Source organism: Pelobates fuscus, chromosome 2, assembly GCF_036172605.1.
Source record: "Pelobates fuscus isolate aPelFus1 chromosome 2, aPelFus1.pri, whole genome shotgun sequence".
Lineage (NCBI taxonomy): Eukaryota > Metazoa > Chordata > Amphibia > Anura > Pelobatidae > Pelobates > Pelobates fuscus.
The window spans coordinates 179,412,908-179,431,511 of NC_086318.1; the positions used below are offsets into that span (position 1 = coordinate 179,412,908).

At 37.3% G+C, this 18,604-nt stretch overlaps 1 protein-coding gene across 3 annotated transcripts in view; it reads left to right on the top strand.

Annotated features, from left to right (window-relative positions):
- Positions 1-18,604, top strand: part of RIMS1 (regulating synaptic membrane exocytosis 1) — a 453,058-nt gene that overhangs the window by 335,968 nt on the left and 98,486 nt on the right. For 2 of the 3 annotated variants that reach the window (XM_063442984.1, XM_063442985.1), the window contains one exon: positions 4,691-4,926. In XM_063442984.1, the coding sequence (XP_063299054.1) occupies positions 4,691-4,926 (236 nt within the window). Of the gene's footprint in view, positions 1-4,690; positions 4,927-7,982; positions 8,046-18,604 lie in introns of those variants that run through there. The other variant, XM_063442987.1, reaches the window with a different exon arrangement.

An 18,604-nucleotide genomic window follows, 5' to 3' on the forward strand; every position in this document is an offset into this window, starting at 1 on the left:
ATTCCATAAATAAACTTTGAAGTAGATACAGTCCATGTATAAACTTTGATGTACATCTTGCAATTTTATACATTAAGATGACTTGTGAGAAATGGACACTGTACAGTTTAGAAATGGAACATGCTGAATCAAGCCAGAACAAATTAATTTTGACGTGGATGCATTACAAATCAAATATCATAGTGCAGTAAAGTTTTAACCCCTACAGTACCCTAATACAGTACACTACACATCGATATGTACATTACCCAAATTCACTACGTTATCATTAGACATTAATCTCTACACTATACTTTAACCCCACTACACTAAAACTAAACATTAACCCCCTACAATATCCTAACACAAACCATTAGCTCCTACACTACCATAACGCTTACACTAACTCTAATCCTAACCTAAAATATCACATAATATAAATTATTTAGAAATGTTAAAGCATGTATTAGGATAAATATATATGTGTACAATACCATTACACCAACCATTAGTGATAGCATTATTTTCCCATAATACACTGTTCATTGCTCTGTTATGTATAATAACAAGCTATGTGCATCAGCCATACATGTTGTAATACAATTAAGCAGATTTGGCAAGCACATATACTTCAGCAAATTTCCAATACTGTTTCAAGTCATACAGAGAGGAACAAACTGTGTTGCAGCTCCAACTTCTGATTGTATTTTGTGTTGCGGCAAGTTTTAGGGGTAATGTGAAGGAGACAAGTAAAGTTGTTAACCACAAGCAGCAACTTCATTAGGCTAAAATCCATCATTATTCATCCATGTTAAAAATATAAATCCATAGCAGTCCACTTGGTGGAGCAAGCATCACATTAGGATAGGTTAAAGTAAGTCCTGCGGGTGAAAACATTGCTATTTTGTAGAAACTGCAATGTTTTCATCAGTGGCTAAGCACACCTCTGTCTTCCTGAGGGTCACTAGAGGCACTTCCATTGTGACAATTCGGTTACGTGAGAAAAGAAAAAAGTTGAAGCTCTGAGTAAATTTTAATTTAATTTGGGACAATTAAATTAAACCCTAATGGAATAATTCAAAAACAAAAAAGAGAGAAGTATTGTCTTGTTTGGCAGGGGGGGGGACAATACTTCTCTCTTTTTTCGTTCTTGAACTAGGTTATGTGAAGTTTGATGTCCATCAATATGCTGCTCATGGAAGCATTAGAGCTTAACTAGACAAACGCCCGGGCCCTTCTCACCGGTAAAGAGTCTCTATGAGAATCGTTTGATTGGACAAGAAGCTTAAGCCAGCAGGCCCAATGACAACGTGGGAGAAGGAGCTGCCAGCTGCAAAGGCCGTGACACAGTGCTGGAAAAATGGTAAGTAAAACCTTTTGTTACCAATCCTTTCATTAAATTTAGGAGGGTATTCTAATCTTAATTGGAAGTATAACACAGTATGTTAGCATTACACGTTTGCATTACTAAAACTATAGTGTTATTTTAATGCATTTTGCACCACTTTAGAGTTGTGCAATGTGTTGAGCATGCACTCTACAACTGTACTCAAAAGTGAGAATGTCCAATATAGAGTCACCTATGAAGACACAGTTCGATTTTGGTTTTCAATAAATTTTAATCAAAATGACAAAGGCCTTGTTCAGGAGCCCGTCCACCAGTTCTATGCGGATGACATGCAAATCTACCTGTCCTCTCCTGATCTCTCCCCATCCCTCTTGACTAGTGTCTCTGCTATTTCTAACTGGACAGCTGCCCATTTTCTTAAGCTCAACTTGACCAAAACTGAAATTCTAGTCTTTTCTCCCTCAAGTGTTGCTACTCCTGTGTCTCCTTCAAGTGAATGGTACTACCATCAGCTCCACCACGCAGGCTCGCTGCCTAGGTGTTCTCTTTGACTCTGACCTCTCTTTCACGCCTCATGTTCAATCTATCGCCAAATCCTGTCGTTTCCATCTCAAAATCATTCTGTGCATCCGATTCTACTTAACGCCAGATGCGACTAAGGTGCTGGTCCATTACATTGGCCTTTCTTGCCTTGACTACTGTAATCCGCTTCTCAGTGGTCTTACGTGCTCCCAACCTGCGCCGTTACAGTCCATAATGAATGCGTCAGTGAGGCTCATCTTCCTGTCCGCCCGCACCTCCCACGCCTCCCCCTTCTGTCAGTCCCTACATTGGCTTCCTGTAAGATATATGGCTCAATTTAAAATTCTGGTTCTTTCTTTCAAATCTCTACATAATGCTGCTTCCAACTATCTATCCTCACTAATACATAAGTATGTCCTGTCTAGGCCCTTACACTCTGCTGAAGACTTACGTCTATCTTCTGTCTGTACTCCCACCTCTGATGCTCGCCTTCAAGACTTCTCCAGGGCTGCACCGTTCCTGTGGAACTCACTCCCCTCCTCCGTTAGATGCTCACCCCATCTCCACTCCTTCAAAAAATCATTAAAAACCCACTTCTTCATAAAAGCGTATCAATTAAACTGTTAATAGCTCCCAACTGATTCCTCTCTTGCAACTGTCACTAGTCTAATACTATCCTTACCTTTTGTGTCACTTTACCACACTCCCTCTAGCATATAAGCTCATTGAGCAAGGCCCTCAACCCCTCTGCTCCTGTGTGTCCAACTTGTCTGGTTACAACTACATGTCTGTTTGTCCACCCACTGTAAACGCTACGGAATTTGTTGGCGCTATATAAATAATAACATAATAATAATTAAGATGATTCTAAAGATGGGCACTGTGGGATGTTTCCTGCAAGTGTCTACTCACTTGGGAATGACAAATTTGGTACCTGAACAGAACTAATTCACTTTCCTCCAACCAGCAATTTGGTTAGTCCCTCAATTTCTGGTCCTTTATCATCTACATTCAATCCCAAAAGATTAAACTTATTTCCTTCTCCCCTATGAAGACTCAAACTCTTTGTAAGGACAATAGTCATAAATCTTAGAATATCTTCACAATAGAGAAACTTTACACAGAACATGACAACAGACTCGGTTGCTATAGGAAATAAAATTTAAGATATCAAAGCTCCTCAATATTGGCAGAGATTATGTTATGTAATAAAGTTTTCTGTGCTCCATTCTAACCTGCCAGTGGAGAGTAGAAGTTCCACAGGATGAAAATGTCAACTGTTGCATTAAGAAAATGTGTTCCTATTGCACCTAACTTGCCTGAAGAACTATTTTTTCTACATTGCCAATTGATTATGGAGAGCTAGTGTGGCCCTTACTTTGCTATATTGTGCCATTTATGACTATTATATTACATTGATTTATACCTGTAATCTTAAATAAACACTAAAGGCTTGTAAATGTGCATTGTGTGTTTGTTATCATTTTGAAGTTAGAATCATATTCTCTTAGTATGGTATGATTCCCTAGAGTCCAACTCAACCAGCTCTGGATTTTGGCATTGCTGTCAAAAACTGAAAACATATCCAATCTATTGTTAGCAAAATGGCAGGCCTTCTTGTCCATAGACAGAATGGAGGTGCCACCAAAGACACCAGTCCTGTCCACTGTATCTTCAATTGAACATGACTGTGTTATAATGCTGTTGTGTTTGTAACTAATTATTTTGAAACCAAGCTGCAGAATGGAGTCTATTTGGTTGTTGATTAAATGTATGCAACATCATTTGTAACGTGATTATGTAAATTCCATGCATTGATACCGTGATTATTGAATTAAGATTACATACAAATCAATTTTTTTTTCAATATTTGTCAAATTAGCTAGGAGAGAACGAAAAAATAAACACAGGCTGGACAAAATAGAAATTCACTCTATTTTGTTTACATTTACAGTTGCAATTTTACCATGTACCATTATGCATACCTAAAATCAATGTGGCCCACATAAAGCAAGTACAACTTGATAACGCTATTGTTTGCAAATGCATGCAAATACCTTATGAAATGTTAAAGGGACACTATAGTCACCTGAACAACTTTAGCTTAATGAAGCAGTTTTGGTGTATAGAACATGCCCCTGCAGCCTCACTGCTCAATCCTCTGCCATTTAGTAGTTAAATCCCTTTGTTTATGAACCCTAGTCACACCTCCCTGCATGTGATTTGCACAGCCTTCCATAAACACTTCCTGTAAAGAGAGCCCTATTTAGGCTTTCTTTATTGCAAGTTCTGTTTCATTAAGATTTCCTTACCCCCTGCTCTGTTAATAGCTTGCTAGACCCTGCAAGAGCCTCCTGTATGTGATTAAAGTTCAATTTAGAGATTGAGATACAATTATTTAAGGTAAATTACATCTGTTTGAAAGTGAAACCAGTTTTTTTTTTTCATGCAGGCTCTGTCAATCAAAGCCAGGGGAGGTGTGGCTAGGGCTGCATAAACAGAAACAAAGTGATTTAACTCCTAAATGACAGTGAATTGAGCAGTGAAATTGCAGGGGAATGATCTATACACTAAAACTGCTTTATTTAGCTAAAGTAATTTAGGTGACTATAGTGTTCCTTTAATGTGTAAATAATAAATTATTTTTCTTTAATTTGAAAAAATCTTCTGAGGGGACTATTTATCAAACTCATAGTTGCAAAACCAGATCAACTATACAACAATTTATAAAGAAAACAACAGCTGTCTTTTTCAGTCATGTTTTGCAGCTAGGAGACTATGAATATTGCCTCTACAGAGCTAAATACCTTGGACCAATATATTTTTCGTCCCTATATGTAGTTCGTTTACACCCAGAATGCAAAGCAGAAGGATGGGATCTTCAGGGAGAACCATTACAAAGAGCACAAGTGTGAGTGGAGAGATATACAAACTGGAACACAATGATGGAAGTCAGTCAGATACAGCTGTTGGGACAGTCGGAACTGGAGGGAAGAAAAGGAGGTCGAGTTTGAGTGCCAAAGTTGTTGCCATAGTTTCACGGAGAAGTAGAAGCACATCCCAGCTTAGCCAAACAGGTGAGTGTGTGGTGCCAATTCTATTACCTTGTATTCATTGTTGCAATTTTCCTGTGTTCACCTGCACATGTGTTCAACAACTGTGTTCGCCTTGCCCGATGTTTAATAACTATGTCTACGTGTAACTATGCTCAATATCTGTGTATGTTATGTTTGTTAAAGTAAACTTGAAATTGGCTCGAATTCTCTATTTTGCAATTCACTTTACAATCTACGTAATATATTCATTGATTACATAAATAAATAAATATCTATTATAAGTACCCATTGCCCTTATTCCATTAGAGGTAGCCTACAAGTGATGTCCTAGAAAGTATGTTTGAAGACAACTAATTTTCTCAGCATGAAAAAAACCTTCAAGACTATAATCAGCAATACATGTTAAATGTATAATGGTCATAGAGCTTGGGGTTTAGAATGTGATTAGAACGATCAACAGATGTTCTGTGACCACTAAGAATGCCTGCAAAGCGAACAGTGATTGCTTATACATGCATTTCAGATACAATTTGCCGTTTGGCCAGGACTCTTTTTATATATACTGTTCAGGCATTATATGTCCAATTCTAAAGATGCACTAGTAATTTCCTGGCTGACATACTAACCCTATTATATACTAACTTTCCTTAACCTTTTCACACCCATCACCACAGTCTTACTAACCCTACTTTTTGCCCTTTTCTCTAGTTCTCTTTTTAAATATCTCTAATTTCTGTAGTTTCTAGTTTAACCCCTTAAGGACCAAACTTCTGGAATAAAAGAAAATCATGACGTGTCAGACATGTCATGTGTCCTTAAGGGATTAAGGGGATATTCCCCTTTAATTTACAATAATTATTCTTTTAAGTGGATTCGTATTGGGCCTCAATCACCTGGAGTGGGGAGTAGTAGATAAACTTTGAACAGGGAAGAATTTATTTCCCGAAATCTCACCTTGGATGTTAATCAGTTATCTTAAGTTCAGAAAACATCCCTAAAGTTTAAATATCTATAGTATATTTGGTTAAAAAAAAACTAGATGCTGTTTTATGAATTATACTCTAATTGTCTTTTTAGAATGATTATTCTCCAAGTAATATTTAAAGTTTCAGGTTCTAAAAAAAAATACACTACCAATATGTTTTGTCCATCATATCTAGAGCTGTAGAGTCTGTGTAACAGTTTAGTATTTAAACATTAGATATGCTAGGTATGCTACATTACCGTTTACAGTTCTTGCTTTAGAAAAAAATACTACCAGAATATCTTTCCTTAGCTGACAAAATTCAGTAGCCAACAAAATGTCTTACAATGTTTTAGTACGTGTGGTTGTGCTTGTTTGTCTGTGTGTATTAATGTATGTATGCATGTTCTGTGTATTTTTATACATGTGTCTGCATGCATATGCATATATAGTGTTTTTCAATGTGTTTTTCACATTTTTGGGAAATTCTACTAATTTGTAATTTGTTGATGGTAAATGATACAAGAGAGCTAATAAAAAGGCAACTTATAGACCATCCAAAAATGCTTAATGCTTGATGTAAAGACAAACAAGGCTGGAATATATTGGCAATAATTCTGTTTTAATAGTCGCATAATTTCTCTAAAAACAATATAATATTGGAAAATTAAAAAACCTTTATATCATAAGTAAAATTCTCTTTATTGATTAATGGAAACATCATAGAATGTGATGGCAGATAAGAACCATACTGCCCATGTAGTCTGCCTGATTTTCTAAATACTCTCATTAGGTCCTTGACCTTATCTTATATCTTGGATAGCCTTATGCCTATCCCACGCATGCTTAAACTCCTTTACTGTGCTAACCTCTACCACTTCAGCTGGAAGGATATTGCATGGATCCACTACCCTCTCTGTAAAGTAATACTTCCTGATATTATTTTTAAACCTTTGTCCCTCTAATTTAAGACTATGTTCTCTTGTTGTGGTAGTTTTTCTTCTTTTAAATATAGTCTCCACCTTTACGGTGTTGATTCCATTTATGTATTTAAATGCTTCTATCATATCCCCCCTGTCTCGTCTTTCCTCCATGCTATACATGTTAAGATCCTTTAACCTTTCCTTGTACGTTTTATCCTGCAATCCATGAACCAGTCTAGTAGCCCTTCTCTGAACTCTCTCCAAAGTATCAATATCCTTCTGGAGATACGGTCTCCAGTACCGCGTACAATACTCCAAGTGAGGTCTCATCGGTGTTCTGTACAATGGCATGAGCACTTCCCTCTTTCTACTGCTAATACCTCTCCCTATACAGCCAAGCATTCTGCTAGCATTTCCTGCTGCTCTATTACATTGTCTGCCTACCTTTAAGTCATCTGAAATAATTACCCCTAAATCACTTTCCTCAGATGTTGAGGTTAGGACTCTTATCAAATCATGGGAATGGAGATTAATGGGTGTATAATTCTATCATGCTTCTTGGAGAACAGGATAGCCTTTTTACAAACATATTTCTACAGTATCTCGAGAACTACTTTGTATATTCAGTATGCAATAGGAGATCCATACATTTCCCTTTAACAAAATATGCAGGATTATTAATAAAGGCTAATTTTCAAAAACATATGAAATATGTACATATATTAGAACAAAGACAAGTACTTATATTATAGTGTGTGTGCCATCAGGTCTGTAAACAGGAAACGAGACACAGTTTTATAATGATGATGGTTTTCTAGATTAATTCGGCAACCACACTACATTTTTGCAAATCAAATAATATAAAACAATCAATAAATCGAATGGAAAACCTATTATTTCATTGTATCTTTATCATCAAAATTTAATCTTTGTACAAGTTACTTGCTAACATGATCTCAAGAGAAAATTGCTCATATCTAGATGAAAATGCAAATATTATTTTTTTTTAAGAACATTAGTAAAATTAGGTCAGTGCATTTCTGTAAATAGAGTTTGCTGTGCTTCCGATTATGTAAGTTAAAATTCAAAGATCTTAAAAGCCTGGGATCTCATTGCCCAAAGCAAATCCAAGTAGAATGCAACACAGGAGGAAGGACAGGCTTTAAGTGACCCCTTTTTTAATCAGTGTAAAAGGGCTGACTTAGTTAGGTATGTAGCATATAGCTTTTTGCAGCTACAGAGATAAGTAAAAGGTAAGAATCTACATCTTTCATTGTTTTTTTCTTCTTTATTCTGCTTAACCAAATCCATTTCCCCAATTATTTTTGAATTCTGAATGTAATTTTATTTCTGTTACACTTTACCTAAGATTGATGTGTTTCCTAAGTGTACAGCTTTTGTACTATTGTTACTATGTTTTTCTTAATTTCATTAACTCCTTTGGCATGTTCTAAAGTTCTAACTTTTCTAGTGTATACTTGATTTAGTGTTCTTTAACTAAAATGTCAAATTTATGAGTATGAGGGCGTTATTCAGTAAACTGTAATTTGAGTTAATTTGAGTTGAATGGTAATAATGGACATTTACTCGATCTACTTTTTTGGTCAACAATGTTTAATTTGACCACAGCTCACCGTTTAGTGTATATGCCATGTCAACATTGTGTTGTCTCTTCTGCAAGCCTAATACACCTGCTGGCAAATAGGTTTTCTTGTATATCAGTGAGTAATATAAATTGTTCTGGTGTTTACACCATTGGCTTTAACTTTTCACGGGATTAATATATAGCTGGTTAATGTATAGTAAATAAATTATTATGATTTTTACAATATTGCTTATAAAATATTACAACTTACCCATTCACACATTATTGTTTTTTTCCATACTCCTCATTTCTCAAGTCTAAATTTTGAATGCAGTCCTTGTTTTCTATTAGCCATATACACCTCACTATCTTCAAATAAATGCAGTAATAGCATTCACAGTACATTCCCAGCCAGCATGTGTAAATTTTCATTATTTGGTTAAAAAATCCATGATTTGACCATGAAATAGCTCTCCATACAAGAGCCATAAATTATCACATGAGCATTGTTTATAAAGCATATGTTTGTCATAATCATTTCACATGTAATTTTTTTTTTTCTTCAAAATCACTGTTAAGGATTTGAGCTTGTAAGATAAGATATGAGAGGTTTTGCGGGAAAGGATGATTGTATTGTGTGAAATCTCATTAACGTCCAAGTGATGTCCTAGAAAGTATATTTGAAGACAGCTCCTTTCCTCAGCATGAAAACACATACAAAATATAATCAGCAATACATGTAAATGGTCAAAGAGCCTGTAGTTTAAAATGTGATTAGAACAATCTACAGATGTGACCACTAGGAATGCTTGAAAATATGACAGTGCTTGCTTACACATGCATTTTTCATGCAGTTTTCCCAATTGTCCAGGGCACTTTATATATACTGTTAAGGAATTATCTGCCCAGTTCTAGAGCTGTGCTAGTAATGTCCTAGCTGCTTTACTAACCCTTCTATACACTAACTTTCCTTAACCATATTACACCCCAAAACATAGCGAATATTAATCACACTTTATGTCCTTTCTGCATTTCTCCTGTTCTCTACCAGATTCCAATTGTGTTCCTCTTCATTTTTGCACAGGGACTGTAAATGACACCCTACTCTACTTTAACTGTATTGTGATATAAACTGTATTCCCAACACTATAGCAACACTCAGCCCCCGCTGACCCCCCCTCCTCCAACGTCAGCCGAAGTTGCGTGTGTGGCAAGTGCTGTGTGCGCATTTGGCCTTCCCCATATGAAAGCATTGACTCAATTATCAACATGCTGGATGCCCTCATGCAAAGCATGAGGACGTCCAGCGTCATTTCATGTTGTCAAACTAAATGAAACTGTGTGATGCGCCTCTTGTGGCTGTCTGGTAGACAGTCACTAGATGCAGTCTTAACAATGCAATGTAAACATTGCAGTTTATTATAGGGTTCAAGGGATAGGGACAATGCACCCAGACCACTTATTTAAGCTTCACAGCTGCATTTTAAAAGCCAAAGAGTGGCTAGGTAAGAAGGAGAACTTTGAGCAAACTTACATACATCAAATATTCAAAGATGCAAACACACTAAAACACATATACTCAAATCGCCTTACAGACATACAGTATCTCACAAAAGTGAGTACACCCTTCATATTTTTGTAAATATGTTATTATATCTTTTCATGTGACAACACTGAAGAAATGACACTCTGCCACAATGTAAAGTAGTAAGTGTACAGCCTGCATAACAGTGAACATTTGCTGTCCCCTCAAAATAACTCAACACACAGCCATTAATGTCTAAACCATTGGTAACAAAAGTGAGTACACCCCAAGTGGAAATGTCCAAATTGGGCCTAAAGTGTCAATATTTTGTGTGGCCACCATTATTTTCCAGCACTGCCTTTACCCTCATGGGCATGGAGTTCACCAGAGCTTCACAGGTTGCTACTGGAGTACTCTTCCACTCCTCCATGACGACATCACAGAGCTGGTGGATGTTAGAGACTTTGCGCTCCCCCACCTTCAGTTTGAGGATGCCCCACAGGTGCTCAATAGGGTTTAGGTCTGGAGACATGCTTGGCCAGTCCATCACCTTTACCTTTAGCTTCTTTAGCAAGGCAGTGGTCGTCTTGGAGGTGTGTTTGGGGTCATTATCATGTTGCAATACTGCCCTGCGGCCCAGTCTCCAAAGGGGGTGGATTGTGCTCTGCTTCAGTATGTCACACTACATGTTGGCATTCATGGTTCCCTCAATGAACTGTAGCTCCCCAGTGCCAGCAGCACTCATACGGGCCCAGACCATGACACGCCCACCACCATGCTTGTATTTTTATATATGTGTGTGCATGTGTATGCATATATAGTGTTTTTCAATGTGTTTTTCAATTTTTGGGGAAATTCTACTAATTTGTAATTTGTTGATGGTAAATGATGCAAGAGAGCTAATAAGAAGGCAACTTGTAGACCATCCAAAAATGCTTAATGCTTGATGTCAAGACAAACAAGGCTGGAATATATTGGCAATAATTGCCTGCACATTTATCTTTGTACTCCTCATCTGGTTGCCGCGACACACGCTTGACATCTTCTGAACCAAACAAGTTTTTCTTGGTCTCATTGGACCACAGGACATGGTTCTAGTAATCCATGTCCCTAGTTTGCCTGTCTTCAGCAAAATGTTTGCGAGCTTTCTTTAGAAGAGGCTTCCTTTTGGGACTACAGCCATGCAGACCAATTTGATGCAGTGTGCGGCGTATGGTCTGAGCACTGACAGTCTGACCCCCCACCCCTTCGACCTCTGCAGCAATGCTAGCATCACTCATACGTCTATTTCCCAAAGACAACCTCTGGATATGATGCTGAGCATGTACACTCAACTTCTTTGGTCGACCATGGCGAGGCCTGTTCTGAGTCGAACCTGTCCTGTGAAAACGCTGTATGGTGCTGCAGCTCAGTTTCAAGGTCTTGGCAATTTTCTTATAGCCTAGGCTATCTTTATGTAGAGCAACAATTCTTTTTTTCAGATCCTTAGAGAGTTCTTTGCCATGAGGTGCCATGTTGACCATCCAGTGACCAGTATAAGAGAGTGTGAGAGCGATAACACCATTTTAAATTTTTATTTATTTATTTATTTATTTTTTCAAACTTTTTTTTAATGACACTCAGATTTAGAAATTATGAGCTAGTCAGTTTTTATTCTTGTGTATCATCATTCTGTCAATTCCTCACTTATAAAATAAGTGAATTAAATATTTATGATGCTGAAGTGAATTGATTTGCTGTGATCTTTGTTCTTTTTCACTCCCTCCTTCCCTTTTTTCCTCGCCCTTTTCCCCTCTTCCCCTCTTCCCCTCAGTTTCCTTTGCCTTTCCATTATCTAAAACTTATTTTAAATCTAATAAAATTATAAAGTGTAATTCTATTAAAAATATCCATTACAAATACATTGACATGGAGAATCAAACTCCATTCACACAACCATTCATACCTATCCCGGCGTTAAAGTGGAGGAGTTAGTTGGAAGGAGTCTCAGGCAAGTCTGTAACCAGAGGCCAGAGTCTCCATATGTCATTATATAACCCCAAGTTCTCAAGACTAACATACAGCTTTCACCATGAATCTCTGATAGTTCATCTGTGAGGCTATTTCAGTCCACTTAGAAATCGCCTCAGATCTCCATTTTCTCACCAAACAGACTTTGGTGGCCATTAATATATGCACAAATAGCACTTTTATTTCTTCTTTCAATTTGGGGAAATCCAAATGGAACAAAAAGTTTGGGGGGGGGGAGGGGGAGGGGGTCAGTTCATTATCGGACTGTATAACTGTGTTAAACGTGTAAGTTCATTTTCTAACTTGACCTTCCAAGGTAATAGGCAGGTACATTCCCACCATATATGATGTATAGTTCCAGTTTCCCTCTTGCATCTCCAACAAAGATCACTAATGATCGATTGAAACTTACTTAACCTGTCTGTTGTCAGATACCATCTATGTAAAATTTTGAGATAATGCTCAAACAATGAAATACTATGAATAGTTATTTTTGTCAGATTTAAAGCGGTAACCCAAATTCTGTGCTCAGCTCCCTTTCCCATTTCATAATCCCACGAACCTTTGTACCTGCTTTGCTCGTATACAATAATTCTCTAATCTTAGAAAACAAATTGGAGCAATTATCCAGCTTATTACCACTCTTAATTTCCCTATTTTTAGGTATTCTTTGCTGGAAATTCCATGATTTGTACATAGACTAGTGAATGGTCTAAAAATCACTCCGTCAAATAAGTCTCCAATATATACAATGCCAACATTTACCAAACTCCTTATATTTATATCATCAAGATATAGGGATAAAGGTTCTTTAGGAGCATCCAAGGAGATACATTCTTTACTATTATGCTTCCGTCTTACAAAATGGGTACCATGATAAATTTCACCTAAAACTTTATTTTCCACATTAAGTCGTTTTATAGCCAAGTTATCTGCCCAAAGCAAGAAAAAAGGGTTCTTGTTGGATAAAACTTGTCTTTCATAACCTAACCATAAACAATTTTCTGGGACCTTACATTTACATTTAATCAAATGGGATAGCATTATGGAGTCATAAATTAAGTATACATCCCATCTTTTAATGTGCGGGACAAATTTGAGGAGGAAATTCTGGGTCTACGCCTCCCCCATAAACTTAATAAATAATTCCTGGAATTCGTGTAGTGCACATTTGGATACTTTCATAGGAAGAGTTCTTAATAGATATTCCAGTTTAAGGACTAAATAAGATTGTACTGCATTTATTCTCCACAGCCATGATATATATAAATTCCCCCATTTGTTTATGGTAAGTTTTAAGTCCTGATATAAGTAGTTATGATTATTGTATACTATCTTAAACCAATTGAAACTTAATTGAAATGCTTTATTTGGGGATACATTCTTAAACCAATTAAATGGGTAAGAATCTCCCCATCTATGTAGTTGGTCAATCGGGACACTAAAATGAATTACTTGTGTCTTTATTAAATTTCATTTATAGTTAGAGATTCTACCAAAATCATGAATGCATTTCAAAACTGCCAACAGAGAGGTTTCTGGATTAGAAAGTGTCAAAACTACATCATCTGCATATAACATGATCTTTCAAGTCTGGACGCCATAGCAAATTCCCAGGATTTCCTCCTCCTGTCTTATATAAGATGCCAAGGGTTCTACTGAAAGTGCATACAACATTGGGGCCAACGGGCACCCTTGTCTTGTCCCATTAGCTACCCCATACCATTCTGAGTTCAACCTATTTCCCGAGACCATGGCAGATGGAGCAGTGTAAAGACTCATAATCCTATCCAGTATAGGTCCTGTGACTCTGAACACCTCCAAGACATCCGACAGATAGGGCCAGCTAACTCTGTCAAATGCCTTTTCGGTGTCCAGAGCCACAAAGGCCACCGGGAGGAAATATATTTGCAGATATGGATCAGATGTAACAGTTTGCGAACGTTATCGCCACCCTCACGGTCCTTAACAAAGCCTATTTGATCAGGATGAACTAAATTGGGAATGAAATCCTTTAATCTTGGTATTTTAATATAATTTAATATCGGTATTCAACAGGGATATGGGGCGATAGTGACGAAATTATGATCTTTGTCTGGTTTAGGAATCAGGATATACAGGCTTGTAGCATATCCAATCGGAATGGGCACCCCTTATCTATTTCTCCAAATATTTTTAGTAAGATTGGAGCAATGGTAGGCTCCATTGTGTTATATAAACAGGCTGTGTAACCATCAGCCCTGGGAATTTTCCCTCCTTAAGTTCTTTAATAAATTTAGAGATCTCATCCAGGGTCAGAGGAGAACTCAATTTCTTCAAGTCATCCTCGCCCAATCTTGGTAATTTAATTTTTTTTAGAATCTCGCGGCTTGCTTCTGAGGTTGCATGTTCAGATGGGAGATTATACAGAGCCCTGTAATATGAGGCAAAAAGATTTACCTATATCTGATGGAGAGATATTAACTTGGTCTCCCTCAATTATCTTCCTAATTATTTGGCTTCTTTTTTTAAACTTAGATTTGTCAGAAAAATGCATGCTAACTCTATTATCCCCAAAGTACCAATGTTGGTTAAATTTCATTATGGCATTGTTTGTTTTTATTTCTAATTATTCCTTATTTCCATTTGGGTCACGATAATACTACATTAACACACCTGCTCCCCATTCACACCTGAGACCTTGTAACACTAATGAGTCACATGACACCGGGGAGAGAAAATGGCTAATTGGGCCCAATTTGGATATTTCCACTTAGGGGTGTACTCACTTTTGTTGCCAATGGATTAGACATTAATGGCTGTATGACTGTTATTTTGAGGGGACAGCAAATTTACATTGTTATACAGGCTGTACACATACTACTTTACATTGTAGCAGAGTGTCATTTCCTCAGTGATGTCACATGAAAAGATATAATAAAATATTTTCAAAAATGTGATGGGTGTACTCACTTTCGTGAGATACTGTGTGTATATATATATATATATATATATATATATATAAAAACCAGATAAAATTTGTATCTTGTAATACCTTTTTTATTGGACTAACAGATTTTTTAAATTACAATTTCTACTTGAACACTATATATATATATATATATATATATATATATATATATATAAACAAACATTTCCTTGCACTCACGCTTTCTTGAATAATGCCGGGTGCATAAGTCAGCAGGCTGTCTTCATAAAAGTATCCAGAATGATGGCTGCACTCCTCGGACTTCATTAAAATCAAAAAAATGTATTGGGTATACATTAAAATACAATCAACATTTCAGCCCCTTTGTATCTTTTTGATCCTGAAGAAAGCCCTCCAGAGGGCTGCATTTTAATGTATACCCAATAAATATTTTGATTTTAATGAAGTCCGAGGAGTGCAGTCATCATTCTGGATACTTTATATTTACATATGCTGAAAATAGACGTTTCCATCACGTTCAACCTTTCTCACATCTGTTTTTGCTGTTAATGCAAAAAAAGGCAAACACCCAGATTGAAGCACTTACAATTTTGCAACAAACTAGGACTATATATATTAAGCTTACCCGATACCTCAAAAAAAAAACTGCTAAACACTTACCCGATACCTCAAAAAAAAATGCTCCAAAACTGCTGAACACTAATTGATAAATGTATTACCATAGTGATGACATTATCACTTATTGACATATTGACTGTTGCTATAGTAACCCCTAAACTGTGCATATTAAAAATAAAGACTGAAAAAGTTAATTGGTAGCTTGTGTGCACTCGCATGTTTATTTAATATATTTAACAAGTGCTACTTACCTCAATGTACTATGTTGGTCTTTATTTTTAATATACACTGCAAAAAGCAGAAATCATAGAATAAGAGAACATCAATATTTATCACAACCAAAGAGCTGATCTCTCTCCGCCAATGAGCTAATACCTGCACCACTAGGCTTAGCTCAGACAGAGAGCTTTTGCGTTTCTGTTGCCGTAGTGGAGACGTGGAGCCATGCCCAGCAGGTACACCGATCAGCCACATTATGAAAACCAGACAGATGACATAAATAACATTGATCACCTGTCAAGGAGTGGGATATATTTGGCAGCAAGTGCCAGAATTTCATATGTTGGAAGCAGGAAAAATGGTCAAGAAAAAAGATCTGTGTGACTAGGGCCAAGAAATGATGGCTAGACAACTGGGTCAGAGCATTTCCAAAAGTCATGTGGGGTGTTACCAGTATGCAGTGGTTAGTACCCACCAAGAGTGGTGCAAAGTAGGACAACCAGTGTATATTCGTCAGGGTCATGGGCACCCATGAATCTTTGATGCACATGGGGAGCAAAGTCTAGCCCGTCTGGTCCGATTACACAGAAGACCTACTGTTGTATAAATTGCTGAAAACTTAATGCTAGCCATGATAGGAAGGCATCAGAACACACAGTGCATATGGGGATGCGAAGCCACAGACCACTACCAAAAGTGCATTCAATAGGGACGTGAGTGTAAGAACTGGACCATAGAGCAATAGAAGAAGGTTACCTGGTCTGATGATTTACATTTTCTTTTGGAACAGATGGATGGCTAGATCAGTGTCCATTGTTAACCTGTGAAAGATCACAGTAGGATGCATTATGGGAAGAAGGCAGGCTTGAGGATGCAGTGTTATGGTCTGGGCAATGTTCTGCTGGGTAACATTGGGTCATGGAATTCATGTGGATGTTACTTTGACACTTACCACTTTCCAAGGAATTGTTGTAGACCATGTACACCCTTGCATGACAATGGTGTTCCCTGATGCCAGTTGCCTCTTTCAACAGGATAATGCACACTGAAACATATAAAAATGTGTTCATGAATGGTTTGCAGAATATGACAAAGAGATCAGGGTGTTGTGGCTTCTAAATGTCCCAGATCTCAATCTGATTGAGCATGTGTGGGATGTACTGGTACAACAAATTCAATCCAAGGAAGCCTCACCTTGCAACCTGCACAACTTAATGAACCTGCTGCTAATGGCTTGGTGCCAGATACCACAGGATACACACAGCAGTCTTGTGGGGTCCATGCTTTCATGCATCAGAGCTGGTTTGGCAGCACAAGATGGACCTGCATGATATTAGGCAGGTGGTTTTAATGTAAGTAAAGCTGTTCTTAAATGGCTGCTTACGACTGCTTATAATGGGACTGGTGCCTGGAACCATACAACCTACAGTGCACTGATGTGGTTATATTTTGTTTTTTTAAAGTAAACCTTAATGCTCCTTTACTGTGAAACTGTGCAATAAAGTTTCTCTTTTTTTTTGTGTTCATTATAATTGAATTAATTAAATTAACTAATTTATCCCCACCACCACTTATTCCTGTAAAGTTTGTTCCTGAATAAGAGTATTGTTTGGTTTATAAGTCGATTTTGCTTACGTCTTTTAGATTGCTTTGTACATGATGGGGTATTATTAAAGCTTGCTCCACAAGGTAGTTGAAATCTCTATGGTTTTTAATTAAGTGTCATTACTGCAAAGAGCTGTGTTGCACAATTTTGCTATATGTATGGTAGGCAATATTTTGCATAAATAACTTAGACCACACAATAAACACAGACACAGTTTATTTTATGTCAATGGGCTAGGCCGTGGTGTTTATTTAAAGCTTGAAAGGGGGGCATACCACCATAACTTGATAACGGTAACCTATTCACATAAACTTTTCACTTTATTTCCAAAACGTTTAACTTTCACCATCACTTTATTGCCAGTCAGTCATAGCTAACCTGACCGCCTTTTATATACAACCATTTAACACATATCCTTCCTCAAAACTTGAAGCTTCTAAACACCATGACATTAATTATAAAGGAAGTTAGCAAATAGGGGAGGGAGGGCGGGGTCCATCTGTGCTTCTCCCATCCTGCAAACAGCTGACTGGGATTGCGCTCACGCTGCCACCTTTTATTCTTACCTGGCTTCCCACGCTTCGCTGGCCCGCGGCCAGCTCTTGTCCCTAGCAACAGCTGTGTCACTAAATCTGCGCAGCTACGTGTCCCAATCTGCCCAAGAACCTAACCAGGGGTCACTAACTCTCTAAACTTTCCCTAACTGTACTAACAGGACAAATTATCCTCTATTGCCACCATACATATATGCCACAGTGCTTAACGCCTGTGGCATCTTTTTGTACTATATTTATACTTTCTTCTTCAGACTGTAATTGCAACCCCAATATATCATCACTGTTATCTGGGTCAGCATTCTCTGTGACAACATGCACTTTGTTTCGTTGTATTTTACCTTTCAGCTGACATTGTACAGAAGAAGTAATGTTGTTTTATCAGAGACTCTGTATGCACATGCCTTGGGCTCTAGTCCTCCTGTCCTTTTCTCAATAATTACACAGTAACAGATATACTAACAAAGGTTGTATCTTGGTTACTTGGCACCTAGGCTCTGGAAATGTATCTTTGGCACCCTTCGAACTGTATAATGTTGTTGTTTCACTTTTCACCCCAAGTCATCTTCACATTCATATACACACATTTACAAATATATACACCCATTTACATACACACACATTCATATGACACACAGACACACATATTGATATTAATAGACACAGTCCATACAAATCCACACATTCATATACATATACAAACACAGACACATGTACACAGGCACACATTGATATACATACACACATTCATATGCAGACACACATA